The sequence below is a fragment of the Centroberyx affinis genome, unplaced genomic scaffold (assembly GCF_046629955.1).
Source record: "Centroberyx affinis isolate AG114_WGS23_722 - 3 ecotype Tasmania unplaced genomic scaffold, CSIRO-AGI_Caff_v1 ptg002960l_1, whole genome shotgun sequence".
Taxonomy (NCBI): domain Eukaryota; kingdom Metazoa; phylum Chordata; class Actinopteri; order Beryciformes; family Berycidae; genus Centroberyx; species Centroberyx affinis.
Genome location: NW_027281073.1, coordinates 150001 through 172324, shown reverse-complemented (window position 1 = coordinate 172324; position 22324 = coordinate 150001). Strand labels below are relative to the sequence as shown.

Here is a 22324-nt window from a genome sequence, read left to right as displayed (position 1 = left end):
TTAGAAGTGGGGTGTCAGAGGTGAGTGTTGGTGTGTTTGGTTTCCATCGACACAGCTGTCAGCCGGGTGGCGTTTGGAGCTGTTTGTTATACAGTCTACTCACTCCCAGAGGTGGGAAAGAGAAAGCTCAGTCAGAGAAGGCTTGGAAGAAAATTGGACTAACAAGCAACGAGCTTAGAGATGTAATACCAAACAACTGGGCTGCAGGCTGAGGCTGTAGCTCTACCAGACTGACGGGAGCTTGTGATGTTTTTGCAGCAATTCCCACAAAGTCAGCAACCTAAAAAGCAGAAATGCAGTTTTTGTAATGATTTGAGGCGGGCATTGTGCCATGCCAATAAAGCCCCTTTTAATTTGAATTTGAATTTGAATTTGTGACAGAGAGGGGGAGGGGTGGTAGTAACTGTTGGTAAAGTGCAGAAACATGGCGCTTGTCCATCTTGTTTGTGATTTGACTTCTGTATCTTCTTGGTATCAGTTGCAGGTCAGACCAGGTTCATGTGGTCGGGATCAGTAGAAAGCAGTGAGCGACACCCTGTGCTGGAACAGCGGAACAACCGAGTGCTAATGCGGAAGCGCTACGTTTGTCCCTTACGACTTTCTGTTGACTGGACTGTCATGGTGGCCCCCTTGGTGGTAAGGTTACCTTTCCTATTTCGACTACTTATTGGCTTTACGTTACCTAGTTTGAACAAAAACGTTTACTTGAGAGTCTTGAATGGCCATATATATTATAAGGTAACGTTTTACCTTCAGTTGATAGGAAGTGGACACTGCGGTCAGTATAGCCCTCAATTCAGCAGTTGTCAAATGCTCCATAGACCCAACATGCTGTGCTGCTTCAGGTAACGTTAGCTACCGAAATATTAAATAGTAGTACCATGGCATTTGAGCGTTTATTCAATAACTTGAGTATGGCACAACGGGAATAGCAGTAGAACAGTGTAAACTCCAGTTTCAAGTCTTCTACTTCTATTATGTATCGTAATCCACCAGGGCTGTAGGACTGACTGCTTGTCTAGTCCTCCTGTAAGTTACCTGCGTTAACGTTAAGTTTGACTGCAATGCCTAGCTACTGTATATCATCACCAGTAGGAGTACTAGAATGGTCCAGAGAGGACCCATAGGCATCAGGGCATACATGCTTATAGCCGGCTTGGTGACTCGGTTTCCCATCTTCTCTAGTTAGGACAAGCATTGTATCAAAGTATCACCCCTCTCTCCCTCTCTCCCTCCCTCTCTCCCTCTCTCTATCCCCCTCTCTCCCTCTCTCTCTCTCTCTCTCTCTCTCTCTCTTACTGCCCACACTTCCCCTCCACCTATTTCTCCCCCTCTGTCTTTCTGTACAGTCTTTACAGCGATGCTGCACGCGGGCAGCTCTCCTCCTTGTTGCCAGGCGACCATGGAGCTCCAGCCCGGTGACTCCGCCCCCTCTGTCCAGAAGGCTTCTCCTCTTCCTCACACAGCGCTTCTACGACATGGAGATGCTCCTCAACTGGACGTCTAGCTTTAGGAGCAGGAGATTGCAAAAGGAGAACGCGTAAGACCAAGGATAGCACCACACAAGGGCCGCCTTGAACCTAGTGAGGCACCTGTACACCAATACTGGTATCTGATGTTGGATAGGTACCAGTGTTTATAAAACAGATAGTTGTGCTCCTCAGTTCTGATAGCCTCAGTCACGTTTGAAGCTGTTTCAAAGTACCTATAAATGCACACTTTTCACTGCATTACAGGCAATTGAAACATTAATGCACTAACCAAGTGTCGTTTAGCAACCACTTTGTTTAGCCTCTGTTCAAGAACTATGTCACCAGATGGAAAAATAAGATGCAATTGTTATTGATTTAAAAAAAATTCCCAGTACTAAAATGCAATGTTAAGAACCACATGTAACAGGTCAGAAAGTGAAGCAAAGTAGCTTGATTTTATGCATTATCATCACATTTAGAAGGATGATAGATCACTTACATTTCAGTCATCTAGTGATCCCAAACTAACGGTCTAAGTCTATATTAAGTAAAATGACGGATGGGATCAGTACTGCATATCATACAGTACTTTAAGTCTGGTACTCTGAATGAGTATTGGCAGTGATAAAGTGATACAGGTGCATCCCAACTACATATTGTCAAGTAATCTATGTGAAACCATCAGTGACCATCGCTGTCTTCCCCCACTTCCTAAACAAAGCTGCTTTTTCCTCCTTTCTTTCACAGGTACTATGGCTACACTTGCAGGTTTTACGGGTCTAATGTAGCAGCAGCTTACTATGTCTTGAGTCTGAAGGGAGGATTTAGGTGAGTGCCTGCTGCCTCTGCACTGAGCCGTTTGGTTTGTTGTTAAGATGGATTTATGTCATATGGGAAAGGCGGTAGATATGAGTTTCCTTTTTGACAAAATGTCAAAAAGTCACCTTTCAGGTTGTAAATACTATTTGGGAATTTGGGGTTTGGCAATGGACCCAATTCATCCGACTTACTGAATACTGACATCACCAACAAGGAAATATCTGATTTCAGGTGCAGGGAAAGACAAATTAATTTCAAATAAATTCAACAAAATGAACAATTTGCATCACACAAGTCACTTTAGGATCACAACTCTTAAAATGTCATGGCAGGACACAAGTAATTGCTGGATTTTTAATTTGTGGTTGGCATTGCAATGTATGGTTTTTGCTTTTTAATCATCACTTTGTTCCGGCCGTTATTACCATATGACGTTAAAGCAGTATTAGTCTGTTTGTTTATAATCTGTATTGATACACTGTACCTCTGAAGATGACAGTCCTCTGTTCATGTTTCTGTATTGCAGTGATCCAGTTTAACAGTTTGTACTTCATGTTCAGGTATGCTGGCCAATCAGAGTGGTTCCGCCCAGACCAGAGGGGCAGGTTTAACTGGGACTTCTTGAACCACAAAGACTCGCCCCTAGAGGAAGTAGATATGAGCCACACAGTCATCAACTACACTGGGCTGGGGAACCTGGGTACTGAACTGCAGCTCTGCCTTTGTTTGTCTTTGTCTGTCTCTCTCTTTCTCTTTCAATGTCAGTTTTCTTTTGCTCTAAACTATATTCAGTCTCTCTCTTTCTCTCTGTCATGTACATTTACTATAAATTCAGTTAGATGATTTTCATTTGATCATGCAGACTAAACTTATGCCTCGTCCTCCCTCAGTGGACCAGCGGTCTCTGCGGACTCTGTCGTTACGAGGATGTCCTGAGGTGGACGACTGGTCCCTGACCAGGCTGCACGTGTTCCAGGACTCCCTGGAGGAACTGGACATCTCTCACTGTCCACGCATCACCACAGGCGGCCTCGCTGCACTGAGGAATCTCAAGTAATTACCCACACACTCACACCGCAGGCTGGTCGTCAGTAGCAAAACTCTTCCGTTAACCGTCCGCCTTTCTGTACGTGTGCTTCAGGGGACTGCGGCGTCTGGACGTGTCGTCCCTCCCCGGGATTTCGAGTCCTGGTCTGCTCATCATCCTGCTGGAGGAGATGTTGCCACTCTGCCAAATCACCGCCACAGGCTACGACCACAGCCTGAGGCAGGAGGAAAGAGAGGGGAAGGAGCACATGCAAGGGCAGAGGTAGGGTACAGAGAGAGGCAGGGACAGGGATCAGAAGACGGGATAGGGTACAGGAGGAGGGATAGTCCGCTCAGTGAGCTCCGCTGTCAGATCATCTGCTACTGTAACCACCAGAGAGAGAGAGAGGCTGGTGTTGAAGCAAGGAGAGGTGAAGAGGAAACAACTGACATGAGAAGGAGAGGAGAGGGGAAGAGTCAAGCATAGAGGTTGAAGATGACGTATCGCTATGATATGGGTGTAATGTAGCTCTGCAGACAGGGTCTGTGTAAGGCTGGGGACACACTACACGACTGTTAGGCTGATTATTACCACGATTCGGCCATCACAACTGATTTTCAAGATCAAACCATGCTAGTCTGGGGCAATCATAGGGGTAGGTCACCCCAGATGATCTTGTAGCGTGTGTGGGGAAACTGGTAACAAAAGGAAATGTGAGTGAGACCCTTATAGACAGACATGTACAGTACAGGCTTGAAGAGATATTCATGCTGGATCTACATTCTGAAAAGTCTTTTTTACATACAATATCATGGCTCTGTCTCAAGTTGTTGCACTTTGTCATCAAGAGTGGCAATAATTATTTATTGCTCAAATGTAAATATGAATATGTATTTGTAAATGTACTAAATAAAGATTTCATTGTTCAATGTCATGACTATTGTAAAATGATTACCTTTACCTGTGAATTCATAAGTTACTATGCATATCACACAAAGAAAACCATACAGCGAATATTTTCCACAGTCTATGGTGTGAAAGCTTATTAACGGTGTGAGGTAAAGCCCATAATCCAGTGTGAGGAGATAGCCTAGCCAGACCCCACAGAGGGCAGGGGAAGACACCAGTAGGACTGGGACAAGATAGTGAATGGAAATGAAGAAACCACAGCTGCTTTTGTTTTGCTTTTTTTGAGATACCTTCTATAATTTTTTGGTAGGCGCTTTTGATGTGAAACAACCTTGTGTTAGTAATATCATCAGCTACTGCAACTCCACACCACATGTTAGGTACTACTAATGTAACCTACTTTGAAGTTGTATGCAAACTGTTATATCAATCTCTTTTGTAACACTTGCTCATTAACAACGGGCTGGTTAAAACTAGAGGCCAAATGCCAGGTGAAATTTAAGACATAAAGTACGGCAGCGCGCTAGGAACGAATCATGTCATGGAAACTGGGTCACAACAAACACGGACACTATTTTTGACGGACAACAACAATCTGATCGGGCCAGCTGAGCTGTGGATACCTGTCCCCATCGTAAACAATTGGATTGAAATTGATTGGCATCTGGACCATTGTGGTTGAAGGGCCTTAGCAAACGGATAGATGTCTGAGGCATCGGGTAGGGTGGTTGTCTGTTCTGAAAATTAGTTAAATTTTGACAAACTGACAGTCTACCACCGCGTTAGCTTAGCTAGCTTTGTAGCTAACGTTACCTCTTCCAAGAACTATTGAAGTAGGGATTTTACATGTATTTTATTTTGTATTTGTAGAACTTCCTAAAAGAGAAGAAGAGGAGGACGTTACCCCCGAGCCAGAGGTAAGGAACATACGTTTTTAAAGTTTTCCTGCAGCAGCACCACTGGTAGCTCGTGTTAGCAGGGAGGTGGGGCTACCTAGCTAGTAATGTCAGTCAAAACACTGATCCATTTGTCATTGTCTGCCATGCATGGCTGGTGTTGGCAGTGCAGATCTGTCTGTGCTTTATGCATGAAGCCAGTCACAATGGGCTTACTGTGCACTGCTGCTGAATCCACAGAGTCGTTATAGTTGAATGTAAGACACTGAAACTTTTGTCTTTGTAGGATCAATCTGACGACAGCAGTGAGGAAGAGGCTTCAGGAGACACAGAGAGTACGTGACAACAATCATGTCAAATCTATCAACACTGCCTTTTGCATTATAGAAAATATGAAATACTAAATTATCCTCTCTTACAACTGTTTACCTACATTTCTACCACATGTCAAATTATTTCACCATTAATTTCTGGAATGCTCCTGCAACAGTAGCCCAGATACATACAGGTCTTGCAGAAAATCATGGCAAACACCATTGAAAAATCTGTAATTTTAATGTGGCTGTCCATATCAGTAAATATAGAAGCGTCAATATATGACCCAAGACCTCTTCCAATCACTTGGTGGCACTCTTCAGTTCGGCATGTATATAATGTACCAAGCACAACTTATTTCAATAAAATCCTAATCCTCCTAATAATTCAGAATGGAGTTTGGCATGACTCTCTGCCCATACAAGAGGGAATGGCATGCATTGGGGCTACTGCAACACAAAATTTCCTGATCTTGCCCCCCTTTGTTTGCCCTTATCTGATTCTCCTCCATATTCCTCTCAGTGGACTTCCTGCGTAACCTCTTCTCCAGCACCCTGGGCCTAGGCTCAGCAGAGAAGGTTCTGGATGAGCTGACTCTGGAGGGAGTGGCGCGATACATACAGAGCGGCAAATGTGAGTCTTTCCATATTTTCTATGCTGTATCCATTCTGCCTGTCCATTATGGGCCTATGAGGATTATAGTGGATTGATTTTTATGCTTACAAGCCCGCTATTATGAATGCAGTTGTTATTGATCGAGTGAAATAACGCTCTGCATCCATACAGGTAAAAACATCATCTGCATGGTGGGAGCAGGAATATCCACATGTGAGTATCTCTGCTTTAGCATCAAAGGATAAGTATTTAAAAGTGTCATAATGGTAATTTTTTTTCAATCTGTAACTCTGAGCCCCACCTCCACCCACAGCTGCTGGGATCCCTGACTTCCGCTCCCCAGGAACTGGCCTGTATGCCAACCTGCAGAAATACAACCTGCCCTACCCAGAGGCCATCTTCCAGATAGACTACTTTAAGGTGTGCTGAACATTACTGCAGAGAAATATGAAGCACTATATAAATTCAGGAACAAAAACAGCTGTAGGGTAGCTGTAAATACAAGCAGTACTAGGCTTAGCATCTGTCCTAGCACAAACATAAGACTATCTTTCAGTCAGATAGACCACTATAATATGTACCAGTAGTTTAAACTACTTGGCTGCCATGGGTAGTTGCACAGTATGCCCTTTTACAGTCATCTGAAGTCTATCATGTCTTATGACCTGTGATGGTACTTTACCAGTCTTCACTGTCACCACAGTAAAATGTACCTCTCTATCTTCCTCCCCATCTTGTATCTCAGAAACATCCGGAGCCATTCTTCGCCTTGGCGAGGGAGCTTTACCCGGGACAGTTTAAGGTACAACACACTTCCTGCTGCCTGTTAGGCAGCACATACATTCACTGTAACTGTCACTATATCGGAGCTTATCTGACAGACAATTCTGATTTTGTGACGCAAGATTTTGTCAAGCAGACAGTATACTTGCTGTGAAAAATAGTTTTGGCAGGTTCTTAGACAGGTGGTATAGTAACAACAAAGTCGAACCTGACTGAAATAGAAACCCAGTTGAATATGGTACCACATACAAATTTGTTTATACTCACTATGGCTTTGTTTTTATTAACACGCTAATGGGGGTGCAAGGTATAAACGTAACTGAGGAAAACCGGAAATAGCCATCACTACAACTCAGAGCTGTGCAACTCAGTGCTGTGGTCAAACAGCGGACATTTAAATGAAATGAAATGTTTTAATATTGCTGATATGCCAAGATTCCAAGATACAAGATGCCAAGATGCATATTAAGTAATTATTATTAACTGTTGAAACTCGGCATATGGTTATACACAATGAATTGTACAGCCCTATTTCAAATTCAAGTTTCAAGCATAGACTTATTGAACTGTTTTCTTCTTTTACATAAAACTTTGATGGCAAAATGGAGAAACAAATTACAACCAGAACATCTCTACATGAAAAGTAGCTTGTTATTCAGAGAACAATGAACTGCTCTGTAGGTTGTTGTGTGTTTGTGGCTGATTGATAATTATTGGTGTTTAGCCGACAGTCTGTCACTACTTCATGAAGCTGCTGAAGGACAAGGGGATCCTGAGACGCTGCTACTCACAGGTTAGACTAACACCCAGCCAGGGTCTCTAGTTCACTCACACACACACACACACACACATTGACACACATACTCGCTCTGAAAATGTGCTTTTAGTAAGGTTTTACCTTTGCTGTATTGATCTCTGTGTGTGTTCATTCAGAATATCGACACCCTGGAGCGTGTGGCCGGGCTCGAGGGAGAGGACCTAATTGAAGCCCACGGAACGTTCTACACCTCCCACTGTGTCAGCTTCTGTTGCCGCAAGGAGTACAGCCTGGACTGGATGAAAGGTGTGTGTGTCTGTGTGTGTGTCTGTGTGTAGGTCTGTGTGCTTGTGTGTGCCTGGTAGAGTGACTCACTGTTGTTTTTCTTAACCTCTGAATGTAAAAGAGTGGGAGTGAGATTGTTGTGATTTCAGTGATTTGAACGTTTAACCTCCCCACTCTGCCTTGTAGAGAAGATCTTCTCTGATGATATCCCCAGATGTGACAAGTGTAGCAGTCTGGTCAAGCCAGGTCAGTTGCTGTGTGTCTGTCTGTGTGTCTGTCTGTGTGTCTGTCTGGGTGTCTGTCTGTCCACTCTTTTCCATTGTACATCACCTCATTCTATTTTCCTCATTTCAGTGAAAGTGTTTTGTTGTCCTGTCTAATGTAACACTTACTTCTCTTATCCACTCCTCAGCAAAAAACACCAACCAACCCTTCTGCACACTATTTTCTCTCTTTCTTCTTTCTCAAACATGACTACTTGATAAATGTGTCATATATTTTGCTGTCATGACATGTAATCATCCTGATGTCACCTCTCTGTCCCTCTCTCCCCTCTACCAAGATATCGTCTTCTTTGGCGAGAATCTGCCCGTCCGGTTTTTCACTTCAATGAAGATGGTGAGTGGGTGGTGGTGTGCGAGCATGCGTTCATGTGTTGGAGGGGATGTGGCGCACATAGAAATAAACTCTTTTCACACCTGTATGTTAATGCTTCTTCCTCTCTCGCTCTCGCTCTCTCTTTCTCTTTCACTCGGTCTCTTTCGCTCTCAGGACTTTCCTCGCTGTGATCTTCTCATCGTCATGGGAACGTCTCTGCAGGTGCAGCCCTTTGCCGGTCTAGTCGGCAGGTATTGGAGATCAGATTTCGTATTGATGAAATGTATTACAGTTACTATTACAGTGTGTGTCTATAAACACCCAAAACCTTCCAAGTTAACCGCATATATTAATTTTAATCCCACGGCCCTGCAGAACACCCTTTTTGTGTTTCATGCTCTTACTAGGATGCCACTAGACCTATAATTAAAAAAATAAAAAATAATCAGGCAGTAGTGCTCTATTTCACTGTCCTGCAACCTGTAAGGTATCAGGTTTGATCCCAGCAACAGCCATGTGTCCTGTTGAAGTGTCCATGAGCAAGACACAGAGGCCCCATTTGCTCACTCATTGTAATTTATTGTAATTTGCTCTGGATAAGAGCGTCAGCTAAATTAATAAAATTCCATGTAAATAAATTCTGTGTTTTTGTGGTGTTCAGGGTTTCCAAAGGCTGCCCCAGACTGCTCATCAACATGGAGAAGGCAGGGCAGGTGAGCTTCCACTCCTCCATCATCTATTTTCTCTTCTGTCCTCTTCTCAGTGGTAGATGTATTTGTTGGATCAGTGGTAGATGTATTTGTTGGGTGTGTATCTGTGTTTTTCAATGCAGGCTGACCCTCTGTTCGGGATGCTGGGTTTTGGAGGAGGGATGGACTTTGACTCAGACAAGGCTTACAGGTGAGAGACGCTGCCATTTCTCTCTCTCTGTCTCACTTTTCAGCTTATTTCTGAGGTGATAATGGTGACGAATCTAACATGCTGGTGTCTCTCTCTCTCTCTCTCTCTCTCTCTCTCTCTCTCTCTCTCTCTCTCTCTCTCTCCAGAGATGTAGCCCACATCAGCACATGTGATGACGGCTGCTTGGCTCTAGCTGACCTGCTGGGATGGAAGGTAAGTTAAAGAAAACTGCACACAGGAACAAATGGCCTTAGTCTTTTAGAGAGGAAATACTGTAATCACTCCAGTAAGATGCAAACCAGGGCAGGGCAACATGGCCAAAATTCTAACACAATATTATATCACAATTTCCCTCATTAATGTTTCATATAATTACATTTTTGATGATATTTGACATTCATGTTTTTGGTTTTGTTTTACACTGCATGACTGCATGCCTAAACACTCAGTACATGCTATATGTATGACCTTCTGTAAACCTGTAAATTTGAACATGACACTTATATGCTGTAAATACCTCTTTTCTTTTTCTTCATATTCTACTCATTCTGCATATATTTCCTATTTTTTGTACTGTATATTTTATATCGTACGTATCTTGACATTGTTGGTTGCGTTATGTTTAATACCTCTCATTTGCTCTTTTCAAATTTAAATTATATTTTTCTTTGCTTTAACCTATTACTATTTGCTGTTGCATAGACCGAATTTCCCCATGGGGATCATTAAAGTTTCATCTAATCTTTTCTCATTGGCGTTACCAAGATAAATTGCACTTGACACTAAGATATCAACCAATCATCAGATGGATTACTTTTTATACCATAAAATAAATGCACTGTATGTATTTGATTAAACAAACAGAATATTGTTGACAACAGTATTGTATAAACTAGGGTTGGCAAACCCATATATCAAACCCATGGCTTTTATTAGACATCAGGTATCAGCCAGTCATGTTGTCCACTGCTGATATGAAGGAGGCTCCTTCCTGACCACAGCTACATAAAAACCTGCAATGACATTTATTTTTGTTGGATCACCCTGTCTGGAGTGAAAAAAATGTAATGAGTCTGGGTTTCTGAGTTTTAGTGTCCCATGATGGTCTAAATGCTGTTTTAGAGGCTTTTCCACCCTGGCAAGACTAACATTCTGGGGAAAACACTGATACTGGTATGCCTTTAAAATAAACGGCCTAGCCCCGGCACAAAGTGTGGCTAGAATTAGTCAGAAAGCCCTGCCAGTGTGTACAACACAGTAATAGTGGTTTCCTGCAGGCCAGTGGGGCAGAGACCATGCATAGCAAATGAGTGAGAAGTGACAAGAATAAAATGTTACTGTGAGTGTTTGAAGTTGTGGTGGAGTGCCACCACAGAGGAAGGACTGCTCAGTAAATGCAAAGCATGGGATGTTCATTTACTAGAATCTTTTTTTAACCAACCCCATTCTGCCAGCCTGCTCTCCTTTGGCCATGTTAACCCCTCCTTTCTTTCCTTATCCTCCCTCTTTTTTCCCTCGTTCCTCTCTCCTCCTCCCTCCAGGCGGAGCTGGAAGAGATGGTGAAGAGGGAGCACGCCAGCATCGACAGTCAGGACAAGAAAGAGAAGGCCAGCGAGAGCAAAGGAGCTGCGGCGAAGGCGGGCTCTGCATCGGTGGCACCAGAAACTAAAAAGGAAGAGTAACCAATTAGAAAGATCCATTTTTAATGGCGACTAGTGACATCAGAGATTGGAGTTGGCTCTTGAAGAGATTAGGATAGCAGGGGTTTGTTTGGCAGGGTAACGCTTCACTGAGGTCTGGATCAAAGGAATGCGTCATATAGTGAAGATCTGAGTGTCTATCAGACAGATGAAGGCAGTCCTGTCGTCTCTATAGGATATTTTTCCATCTGTGGACATTTAATCCTCCTAAACAAATCCATAGGACGTCTGACATCTGTGTATATTATGCTTCTGTTCCTGTCAGTTATTTGCACTTTACTAACATTGCTCAACTCTTTTTTTTTTTTTTTTTTTTTAAACATGAGCTCCTGATCTGTCTCACTTGTACTGTAGGTGTGTTGCTGAGGCAGTTTGCTCTATGCATGGACAGGTTTTACTGCAATAGACTGAGATTGTTCCAGTTTACCTGCATTGCTGCCATAGTGCTAAATTCATTTGGACTGTCTGTCAACGAGACAAGATCTCAGATCTGATGCCTGGATGGTTTTTAACATCATTAAAACCACAGCAATGTGGTGTAGAATCTGCTGCATTGTAGGCAAGCTGGAATATTGTCTCTAAACTCTATTTCACACTGAGGGAGTGACAGATATTTGGCCCGAGGCACTTCAGGTGTCTTCACTTCATTAAGTTTCTGTGGTTTCAGTTTGATGCCATGACCCAGCTTCCTCCAAATTGTATGCAATATCTAGGCTATTGTATATTTCATGTTTTATCTGTCAACCTTTTTCTCCCCCTACTGAATGCAGCCCTGGCTCTGTTTTAACTGACTGGTCAACAGCCTCAGAGGATCTGACAAAGCATTAACAACATTAATAAAAAATTAACTTCCTGATTGGTGAACTGAGGCAGAGCCACATCAGCTGTAAATATAGCAATAGAATAATAATGGGTGGTAGTATACAATATGAAACTTTTGTAAGTAGTTAATTTTAATTAATAATGTTTTTGTTGTGTTTTTCCATCATGTTTTCTTTCTGCACCTATGGTTTCTGTGGATTCTTTCAATATAATGCTCTCTTAAGCTAAATATGATGTTTACTTAATCTTATTTACCCATTATTGTGGAACACACAAAATATCAGGAACGCTCTTTCTTTGAAATAGACTGGCCAGGTGAATCCTGGTGAAAGCTGCGGTCCCTTATTGATTTCACCTGTTGAATCCACTTCTATCATGAAGAGGAAATGGATAAAGGGCAGGAGAAGGACAAGAAGGATGTTTAAGCTTTGAGATAACTGAGGCATGGATTGCTCAAAAGAGAGTGCAACTCAATGTTATGAAGAACTCCAGATATTTTGCGTACTCATTGCATCTGATATGTCAGGCTGATGCTTCTCGTCACAGCTGAGACTGGAACTCAAATAAAAGAACTGCAATCAAGGATTAAGTATGTTTATCTTAAGCAAGTTTTATCTTTTACCAATGGCATCATCTCTGCCAATATGATCTTATTCATGATCAGAAGGCCAAACTGGTCATACTGCACTGCTGAGGCGATCTGTTGGTTTGGGCTTCATCTGTGCCAGGGGCATTGGCCAATAAGATGGTGGTGATCATAATGGTAACGTTTGCAGGAAATGGTTTAAACAGCAGGCATGATGGTATTGCACGTAACAGGAAGGAAGAAAATAGTGGAAGACTGCAAGTCTAGTTGCCACGGAAATGTTGTTGACCAATCACCAACACCTCTAGCTGTGGTTTCTGTGAAAGACATGGTTGGTGTTGGACAGCCAACTTGCAAGTATATGAAATAAAAAAGACATCCTGTGTAGTCTTGAGATTTGGCCTTTCTTCTTGTCTGTTTAGATTCATAGTCATCATTCAAACTCCAAGTCGATTTGCTCGTTTTGGGATTGTTTCTGAGTGGGGTGTGTGCAGATGTGCAGGTTTCTTACACAGCTGCAAGATCAGATCTCTCTGATCTCAAAAACCAACGCACAAGAACACACAGTCGTAATCTCAGAGTTGTGGTACAGCGTCTTCAGGACCGCTATCTGTTCATCTCAACTTTGAAGTCTACCATTTATCATATCAGGAGATACAGTGCCGCACAGAGAACAAAGGACGAGCACAGTAGAAAGAGGCTGTGCTTGAGATAGAAAGTTGTCACTTGTTCATTTTGAGCGAGGATGCTCAGAGCTGGGTTAACCACATGTAGACTCAGTGTCTGTGTGTGTGTGTGTGTGTATGTGCTGGGGGAAGGAGGGTGAGGCGTGATGATAAAACATCAGTTGAGAGGTTTCATACGCAAAATGAAAGTTCATCAAATGCCAGCATGTGCTGGAGTCTGGTCAGAAGAGGGCAAATGAAGCAGACATGCCAACGACAGACACCTTATTTTTGAGATAATATCAAAGAATACATGCATCAGTACAGCGATCAGTACTTCTGAGGTGCATGTGACCTTCCTACTTCTTAGCGCAGTTATTTTGAGCTGTTGAGCAACAGTGGGCCAGCGCAGAAAGGAAGGGTTCAAGAGAGTAGAGAGAGATTGCAACATGTGGAGAAGTGTGCACATAGTGTAGAGGAGAGACGGAGACTCACACTAACTCCCTGTATCTGCCAACCAGCCCACATGTAAGTATTAATCATTTTCATACAATCTGTATGCTTTTCTTTATTTTTTTTAAATTCTTTTTTGTTTGATTATTTAAAATCAAATCAATGTCCAAGATAACCAAATCTAAAATACCAACCAAAAGATGGAGAAGCAACATTTCAACCTCAACTTAGTCAGATTCATAGACCATGAACAGGGCAGCAACCCAGTATCTTAATCTATTTTGTTGTCGTATTGTAGATATGTGCCATACAGACAATCTAACACATATCCGTTGTGCATGCTTACATATGTTTGTATCCGTGTGTTCATATGTTTGCGTGTGTCCAGGGCGGTGCACAGTCCGGTCAATGGGATGACAGCCATCCCGTGGAGGAGCAGCAGGAAGAAACAGTCCCTGCTGTCCGTCCTAGAGCAGCTGAGGGGCTGTCAGCAGGCCTGGTGCCCCGCAGCACCCTGGGACAGAGAGGGGGCCCACGCCGCACTTCGGGGAAGTCCTGGGGGGGTGAGCTTGCCGCTTCACTGCAACAAGTGTTGGCAATCTTAACAAGTGAAAAAAAATGCCATCTTGGGGGTGAATTTCCAAAGTGGCTTCACTTTTTTCAAGTTTCTCAAAATGAAGCAGATCACTCCACTAGTATCAAGACAAGGCCGCTTGATTCAAGAAAAATCTTGAAACAAGTTGATTTGCACTGGAAAAAAAACTTTTCTCTCCCATTGGCAGATGTTTTTAGCTTGTTTTAATAAAAATAAGATCTTAATCAGAATACATTCACTGTTAAGTAATGTGATGAAACATAGCTAGCTGTCTGTGGTTGGTATGGCAACAAAGTATAAATCATGCACCCCATTGTTTTTGATGTTAAAGCAATTAAAACACTAATATATATAAAGAAATACTAGAAGGCGCTCGGTAGAGTGCAAACCTCCACCAACGCAGGGTAATTCTCCACCTTGCACAGCTGCAGCCTCCATGAAGGTTTATGTTTGTTGATCGTTTGCCTTCCGGGTTTGATTTTCCAACAAATGGCATGTGAATGCAATGCTGTTTAGCAGCCGACTTGGAAATCCCGGATGTTGGACTTTCCCACCAGTACATAAATGCAGCAAAATGGTTATGGCAAGAAAAAAATATGTAATTGTCTAAAGGCAGAAATACCTGATCTGGATCATCACTAAAATTGAATCAACTTGACAGGGGCTATCTGTCCACAAAAAGTCAGCCAAATTCATTTGTTACTTTTGAAATATCTAGCTAACAAACAGACAGACACACAGGGTGAAAACATAACCTCCTTCCATGGCATTGAAATTACTTGTTAAGATGGAGAATTGTTTTGCAGTGTTCTCTCTATCGTTTTATTTCTCCCTCTCTGTCTTTCTGTTGGGCAGATCTGAAGGAAGGGGAGGAAGGGGGAGTCTCTGTCCATCCTAGCCTGTCTGTCTCTATTCCCAACCGTCTGTCTTTCTGCTATCCTGCCTCTCTGTCTGTCCTCTCTCTGGTCCTCTCTCTTGCTTACTCTCCTCCTTCCTCTCATTCATTAAGCCTACCTACAATATATCAGCCTTTCACCACAGGTTTTCTGCTCATCCAGCAGCCTAGCAGGCATTCTAGTAAAATGAAGCTAAGCTGGGCCTCAGTCACATTGCTGCTACTGAGTGGCATTCTGTGTGGCGATAGCTCATATTTCACTTAACTATCCTATAACTGTGGAAGTCAAAACTGCACGTTCACACCGGGCTGAACATTGACCTGCACATTGCTGCGACTTGAAGGCAGTTCCTTTTTTTAATGTCCATCAGATAAAAACAGCACACGCTGCTTGCAGAGATGAATGCAGAAGTAGTGCTAGATAAAAGGGTGTGTGCCGCAGAGAGAGACTGCGCTACAGTCGGACACGGTCTGCTGCAGAAAGACAAAGTGAGTAGCAAGGAAAGACAGAGTTAGAGTACGGCATACGGAAATACTTCCGATTTGAGAGAATGACATGAAAATGCAATAATACACCTAGAAATGCAGCATTAAGTCGTTGACACGTGAGTATTGGGCCACAGGGCACGACTGGACCGTACATGAACAGGCTTTCTCAGTACAGGAACTGTCACAGGAAAACCCCAGAGTTGCACGAATATTTGTGTTTAGATGGCAGCCCTGCAGGAAAGGTTTCTGCTGCCCTTAAATGTGAAGAGAGTGTGAAGATAGTCTTAATAGTTTTGTATATATGCAATGATGAGCAAAAACAGCAGGGTTAATGAGATTTCTGATTGACAGATTTGTGTCACGCTATGAGTCTTCCTCTGAATCTGAATGAGCGAGTGAATGAATCTTGCAGCTATGAATCATTGGAGAGATATTTGCTCAGGTTACATCTCCATTACCCAGCTGCCATGCTGCCTGTGTGTGTGTGTGTGTGTGCGTGTGTGTGTTTTTTTAAGTTTGACTTGTATGACTTGTAGTGAACCCATTTCTCGCATCTATTTCTGTGCACATGAAAGCCACTTCCTCTGTGTGTCTATGTGCATGCAGCAGCTCCAAATTCACCTATGATGTAACTTACATGCCTTAGCAATAGCTGGTTTGCTGTACTTGTTTAAATTTGCACTACACTAATAATCTCTTAAACAACTGCTTCTTCTATTCCAGTGCTGTATCTGTTAAATTTACTCATGGTTTCCAGAAGAGACAAAGTGGTTTCTACACACAGCTATGCAGTCAGTGTTGAAAAGCAACACTATAGCAGTGTTTCTATGAGTCCACACCCATCAGAGTTAATTTAACACATTTCATCATTCATTTCACATTTTTCCATATCAGCTCTATGAGTGAACAAACAACACTTCAATCAACACTTGTCAACTCCAAATAACTGTCACTGAAAAATCAACACTTATTAACACTGGAAAATTTGCTGTGCACATGACTGTTAGGCTGATTACAGCCACGATTTGGCATCATGACTGACTGAATCCACGCTACACAGCAAATTTCCCAGTCTTAATAAGTGTATTTTTCAGTGACAATTATGTGTGTTGATTGGAGAGTTGTGTGTTCATTCATACAGCTGCTAAATGTTGCATTAATTGTGATGGGTGTGGATTTTCAGAATCTCCGTCATCCATTCTCCCTCCTCCACCTTGCTGCCTGTAGTTGGCCAGAAGCCGAGGTTGGGAAGAGCCCTCTGGAACACACGACTTGTTCCTGCTCAACAAGCTTGCGTACCACCTCCTCTATTGAAATGCCTCTCTCTGTGTCTCTCCAGAGTTTCCTGCTGCTGCGGGACGGTGAGACGTCTCAGCCCAGCCTGCTGTGTGTGTCCACAGGAGGAGAGAATGAAGAAGTTGTCGATTACCGTATAAAATGCACCGGTACAGGTATGGAGCGACCACATGCAAATAATACTTCTATTGTGTGTGTGTGTGTGTGTGTTCCTCATGTCTCACATTTAATGGTTTAGCAGTGGCATCATCTTGCAGTGTAATAAATTGCATTTGCCAGTTATTTTATGAACCACTTACTTCTGCCGAAACTCAGACTAGACTTACTTCTCTTATTAGGCATGCGGTAGGTTTTTATACTGCTGAATACACAGGATCTAATGTCATAGCTATCCTTTCTGCTGTTAAACTGGGTGATCACCTACATGGAAACCTGAGTGGGTTTTACCAAAAGTTCCTCAGTCTGAAATCTTATCTGTATTTAGGACAAGATTCAAGATTAAAAAAACTTGAATGTCCCCGAGGGGCAATTTGCTTTGCAGACAGTAGTCCAACACAATAAATACATACAATACATCATACACAACACAGCAGAAGATCCATATCTCCTACACTCAAAAATCCTAAATCCTAAGTCAAGAAAGGTTAGGACTGAAAAAATAGGATGGGGAAAATATGATAAAGGTAAGACTTGTTTCTGTAATGGCAAATTAGGATTTTTCCTAACTTTGACATTTGAGATAAGATAGGATGGATAGTTAGGATTTTCTTCTGTAATACGGCCTGGCTTGAGGCAGCCTGCTCTGCAGTATAGATGCCAAAAGGTATCAGGAAATAAACTTAATAAACTGAATTGCTACTAAGGCTAAAGCGAAACTAAAATTGAACGGTCGAACTGGTTTATCTTTAGAAACCAAAGTCCCTTTTTAGTCTTCCTGGTTCCGGCTACTGCATGTTTCTAGGAATGTATTTTTTCATGTTGAGCATCTCATCTCATTCTGTCTCTCTCTCCGTCTCTCTCTCTCTCTCTCTCTCTCTCTCTCTCTCTCTCTCTCTCTCTCTCTCTCTCTCTCTCTCTTCTCTCTCTCAGTCTTCCAGCTGTCTGAATCTCGTCTAGGTTTCTCTGACTTGGCTCAGCTGGTGCTTTTCTACTCTCTGACCAGGTAAGAAACACTGAATTGTCACTTTAACCAGGAATTCTCAAGTAAGCAAGCCTAAAGTAAACATGTGCTCCTGTAGCTGTATGGGTTGAGCATGACACTAACACAGCCATGGTTAGGGGGTTTGTTTCCTTTTCTGCTCCTCTATGGGTTGAGGGAATTCTACAACCCTTGGCCTTGGTGCTTATGAAACCCTTTTAAAACCTCATAGGATAAACTCAAAATAGCATGATAGTCAAGCTAAAAACAAGGCTGTTTCTATTAGTTCCTGAAAAGTTGATATGTCAGAGATACAAGGTTTTCACTGGACAGCGATAATATGTTAAAACACTTTTGTAAATGCCAGATCTGGTGGCATGACGTGTCACTCACCCAAAATTGGGCCAGTAGTTTCCTAATATCACAAGACTAAAACACTAATGAACAAATGCATGGGCAGCAGCAGTCCTGCAGGCACCTGGAGGTTTATGTGACCCACTGTAAGAAGCACTCTGCCTTAACAAATATATTTTATCTGTCATATCTTCCTCTGTCTCAGGGACGTGGTGGCCGTTTGTCTGTCCGTTCCTCAGTGGATCTACAACGAAACCGATCAGACAAAAGCTCGTCTCTCTCAGCTTGAACCCAGTGAGTCTTTTCTTTTACCTTGGAACTCTTGGGTTCTGACTCTTTCAACCTGCATTTGGAAATATGTGGTTCTTTATACGAAACCTGCTTTATTTTAAAGTACTTATCTTATGCAGAAACCTGGCTCTGCGCGCCCTCTGACCTACAGACTGATCACATGACCCACAGGGAGCCAAGCACTGTCATGTGCTCAATACAGGTATACACTGTGTGTGGGGTGTTGAGGAAGAAATGGAAAAGTAACATTCCTAATATGCTCACTTAAGGTGTAAATTTGGGTCAAAGGTTACATATTAGGTGTGCATATAGGAATGTTGCTTAGTACAGGTACTTTCCATTCCTTCCTCAACAGTGGGAATGTGCGTGTGTGTGTGTGTGTGTGTGTGTGTTAGAGAATGTACAGGTGATGAACAGACATAAGAGTGTAAAGAAAACTTCCTTAATGTGTTTGGAAACCAAACTGATAGTGTTGCTGCATCCCGTGTCTCAATGTCTTACCACATGTAATGATTACCATGAGAAGCAGAGGTTTGCAATGGGTTTTCCATGTGGGTTATACCTTGTTTCACTACCCAAACTGTGGGTTACAATGTTATCACACCTTCCTCCACACACCCCTTCACTATGCCACTGTGTGTGTGTGTGTGTGTGTGTGCATGTTTCCTCAGCTGACATCAGCCAATGGCGCCCTGTGTGTCATCAACCCCCTCTACCTCCGTGAGCACGGAGACGATTGGCTGACACGCCGGCCAGCCAGCCCTCAGTCACCCAATTACAGACGAGAGAGACGCCTCAGCACCACCCGGCCGTGGGGAGGGGCGGGGCTACATAGCAAACGAGCCATCTCATTGGACCAGGAAGGTTCTACTGCCAGTGCTGAGAGCTCAGGTCAGGAAGTGTCACTTTGGTGTGTGTAGGAATTATTTATAATTTTGCTGCTTTCGGTCTGTGCAGACGTGCAGACAAGCACACACACTTGCGCACTCGCATACATACATACAGAGGCACACACACACACACACACACACACACACACACACACACAGACCAATTTTAACTGAAACCACCTGGAGAAATATGATTGGTGTTATCTCCCTGCTCCACGGTATATTGCATTCATCTGTACTGTTTGTTGCAGTTACTCTATCCTGATTCATGCAGTGGTTTTGAACTACATTGAAGTCACTTCTTTTGTGGTGTTCATAATCTGCGTTTGCCTTGTCCAGGTCTAATCCGAGCCCAGTCAGCCGATTCGCCGCATTGCCCCCCCACCACACCGACACCCGCCGCCCCAGCACAGGTGGTGTTGAGGCGTCCCAGCCGAGACGCTGCCTCCAATCCCCCCTGGAGACTGGGAAGCCAGGAGAGCCTGCCTCCCTCCACCCCCTCCACCCCCGGGACTCCCTCCTGTTCCGTCTCAGAGCTGCACCACAGCAGCCCCGTGCCCCAGTCTCCCTGCAGGGTGTCCTGGATCGAGGACGGAGTCTGGCTGCCCCCGCCCAGGCCTCTGTCCTCCCTCCAGCCCCCGTCGCTGGAGCTCGACTCGCTGTCCATCAGCAGCATAGAGGAAGAGCTGGAGTGTCAGCTGTCGAGCCCCGCCCCGACCCACCCGTCGGCGCAGCGGCTGGCGGACAAGGTCATACACCGCCTCTCAGCGGTGGGGCAGGCGATCGGCGGGCTGGTGTGTCAGCAGAAAAAACTGACCAACCGGGTGCTGGAGCTGAGCGAGCGGAAAGGCGGGGCGTTCGCCGAGGCCACGAGAGGGTTCCTGGAGACAACGCTGAGGGGAGGGGTCGATCCCGCCGGGGTCACGGGGTCAGAGTTCCTGCAGGAGGTGAGGGCATCGCTCACGGCGCTGAGGGAGACGCTACTGGACTGTACCGAAATCCAGGTGCTGTTGGACAGCATGACCGACACACCTGACTTGGAGATGGGTGAGAGAGCTTCGGTTCATCTGGGCTTTACCATACACTCTTTAAATGGATGTGTCATTTTCAACACATCTGTGTGTCTAGTTTGGGACAGCACACATTTGATTCCTGGCCCTTACTGTGTGCACTTTGTGTGGGTGCAATGTTATTATCAAGTTAGACAAAAACGAACTGTTAAAAAACTCTTAACTAAGACTATCTTGTTTACTATGATAGCTAAAATAAAATAAAAAATCTACGTTTTTGTTTATGTGCAGGGTGAAAAAGAGAATGAGTTATGGGTGGACAATTTTTGGCTATTTTTGCTGAACACTAACTACACCACTAGATGGTGCAATCCTGTAGACTGACTTGTTGGGCCCCATGAGCACCTCTTGCTCTTGTCAGAAGTGCCAGCATTGCCAACACCGTCGCCGTTTTCACAACTTGTGTCAAAAATGCTTGGGAGAAAACGCCTCATGCCGCCTCGAGTCCTGTTTGGGATTATTTTGAGCTAAATGGTCTGAATTCAGATTTCTGTTGAGTCTGCTAGTGCATTTCATTTAGGCAGCATTAAAGCAAGTGGCTCCAACTTTAACTTAGTTTAGGATGCATTGAAAAATGTATGTAAATAAATGTTAAAAAGAATGTATGATTTATTGTTTGTATTACACAATACCTGTTGCAAACATATGCAAAATATCTGTTCTGAAACTATCATTTAACCTTTAAAAACTACCACCCCGACCAAATATAAAACTCAACTAAAACTACCCAAAGCACACTGAAAACAAAGTAAAACTAAACTGGAACAAAAATTGAAAACGAAATAACAATAAAAACTAATGAAATATCCCAAACTATAATAACCCTGCCTCCCACAGTCCAAAGACATGCAAGTCAGGTGGATTAGAGACTCTAAATTTCCCATAGGTGTGAATGTGAGCATGACTGCCTGTCCATCTGTGGACTGGCAAGCTGTCCAGTGTGTCTCCCTGCCTTCTGCCCAGTACATGCTGGGATAGATTCTACACCCCTGGACATTGAAAAAAGATTCAGGGAGTAAAGAAAATGAATGAATGAGTTATTGACATACAGTAACTTGTGTTGAAAAGTAACACAAGCATGTTTCTCCAAATGAGACACACAGATGTTTTGAAAATGACACATATTGTACTATATCTAGGGTTGTCCCTTTGGACCCTGCACCTCAATGCAAGAACATCATGAATTGTCTCCTTACATACAAAATGCATCAAAAAGAGAACTGTATTTCCTTCTCTAACTCTTAACACCTTCTCACCCTCCTGCAGACTCCATGGTGGAGCTTTCCCTCCACAAGGTGGCTCTAAAGCCCATCGTCTCCCACCTCTACTCCTCCCTCCAGACCTCCCGCAGCAACGACAGTAGCCTCCCGCGTCTCCGGGCCAACCAGCGGGTGCTGGAGGGGCGGGGGGTGGAGGAGCTGGGGGGGTCGGCGGGGGCCGGGGTGCCCGACCCCCCCACCCTGGAGCGCATGCAGCAGAGGTGGAGCAGCATGCGCGCCGCCTACTCCCCGAGCAAGAAGGTCCAGATCCTGCTCAAAGTCTGCAAGAGCATCTACCACAGCATGAGCGCCAACGCCAGCCCAGGTAGCCGGGCGGCACTGAATGATGCCTGTATAGAGATTATTACTTCTCTAGCTCTGCCTCTGACTGTCTTCTTTCTGTTTACTCCTCTCCTCTCCTCTCCTCTCCTCTCCTCTCCTCTCCT

At 43.7% G+C, this 22324-nt stretch overlaps 3 protein-coding genes across 6 annotated transcripts in view; all 3 read left to right on the top strand.

The window, feature by feature from the left end:
* The first annotated feature begins 611 nt into the window (after nt 1-611).
* On the top strand, nt 612-4197 carry dmac2 (distal membrane arm assembly component 2). Its single transcript, XM_071536947.1, has 6 exons — nt 612-636; nt 1350-1540; nt 2220-2300; nt 2852-2991; nt 3182-3344; nt 3433-4197. The coding sequence occupies exons 1-6, from the start codon at nt 619-621 to the stop codon at nt 3602-3604; spliced, it is 765 nt and encodes a 254-aa protein (XP_071393048.1). The 5' UTR covers nt 612-618; the 3' UTR covers nt 3605-4197.
* Nucleotides 4198-4824: 627 nt separating this feature from the next.
* Nucleotides 4825-12860, top strand: sirt2 (sirtuin 2 (silent mating type information regulation 2, homolog) 2 (S. cerevisiae)). Its single transcript, XM_071536929.1, has 16 exons — nt 4825-4946; nt 5098-5144; nt 5410-5458; nt 5961-6071; nt 6225-6266; nt 6367-6473; nt 6799-6855; nt 7561-7629; nt 7770-7899; nt 8065-8124; nt 8441-8496; nt 8650-8726; nt 9137-9188; nt 9308-9375; nt 9522-9588; nt 10917-12860. Exons 1-16 carry the CDS (start codon nt 4931-4933, stop codon nt 11055-11057), a joined length of 1149 nt encoding a protein of 382 aa, XP_071393030.1. The 5' UTR covers nt 4825-4930; the 3' UTR covers nt 11058-12860.
* Nucleotides 12861-13284: 424 nt separating this feature from the next.
* rinl (Ras and Rab interactor-like) overlaps nt 13285-22324 on the top strand; it is a 10608-nt gene continuing 1568 nt past the window's right edge. The window contains exons 1-9 of one of the 4 annotated variants that reach the window (XM_071536933.1): nt 13285-13676; nt 13990-14164; nt 16920-17031; nt 17966-18038; nt 18574-18662; nt 18779-18861; nt 19331-19550; nt 19889-20596; nt 21886-22203. In XM_071536933.1, the coding sequence (XP_071393034.1) occupies nt 13675-13676; nt 13990-14164; nt 16920-17031; nt 17966-18038; nt 18574-18662; nt 18779-18861; nt 19331-19550; nt 19889-20596; nt 21886-22203 (1780 nt within the window). In that variant the 5' untranslated portion in view covers nt 13285-13674. Of the gene's footprint in view, nt 13677-13842; nt 14165-14691; nt 17032-17965; nt 18039-18573; nt 18663-18778; nt 18862-19330; nt 19551-19888; nt 20597-21885; nt 22204-22324 lie in introns of those variants that run through there. The other 3 variants (XM_071536932.1, XM_071536934.1, XM_071536931.1) reach the window with 3 other exon arrangements.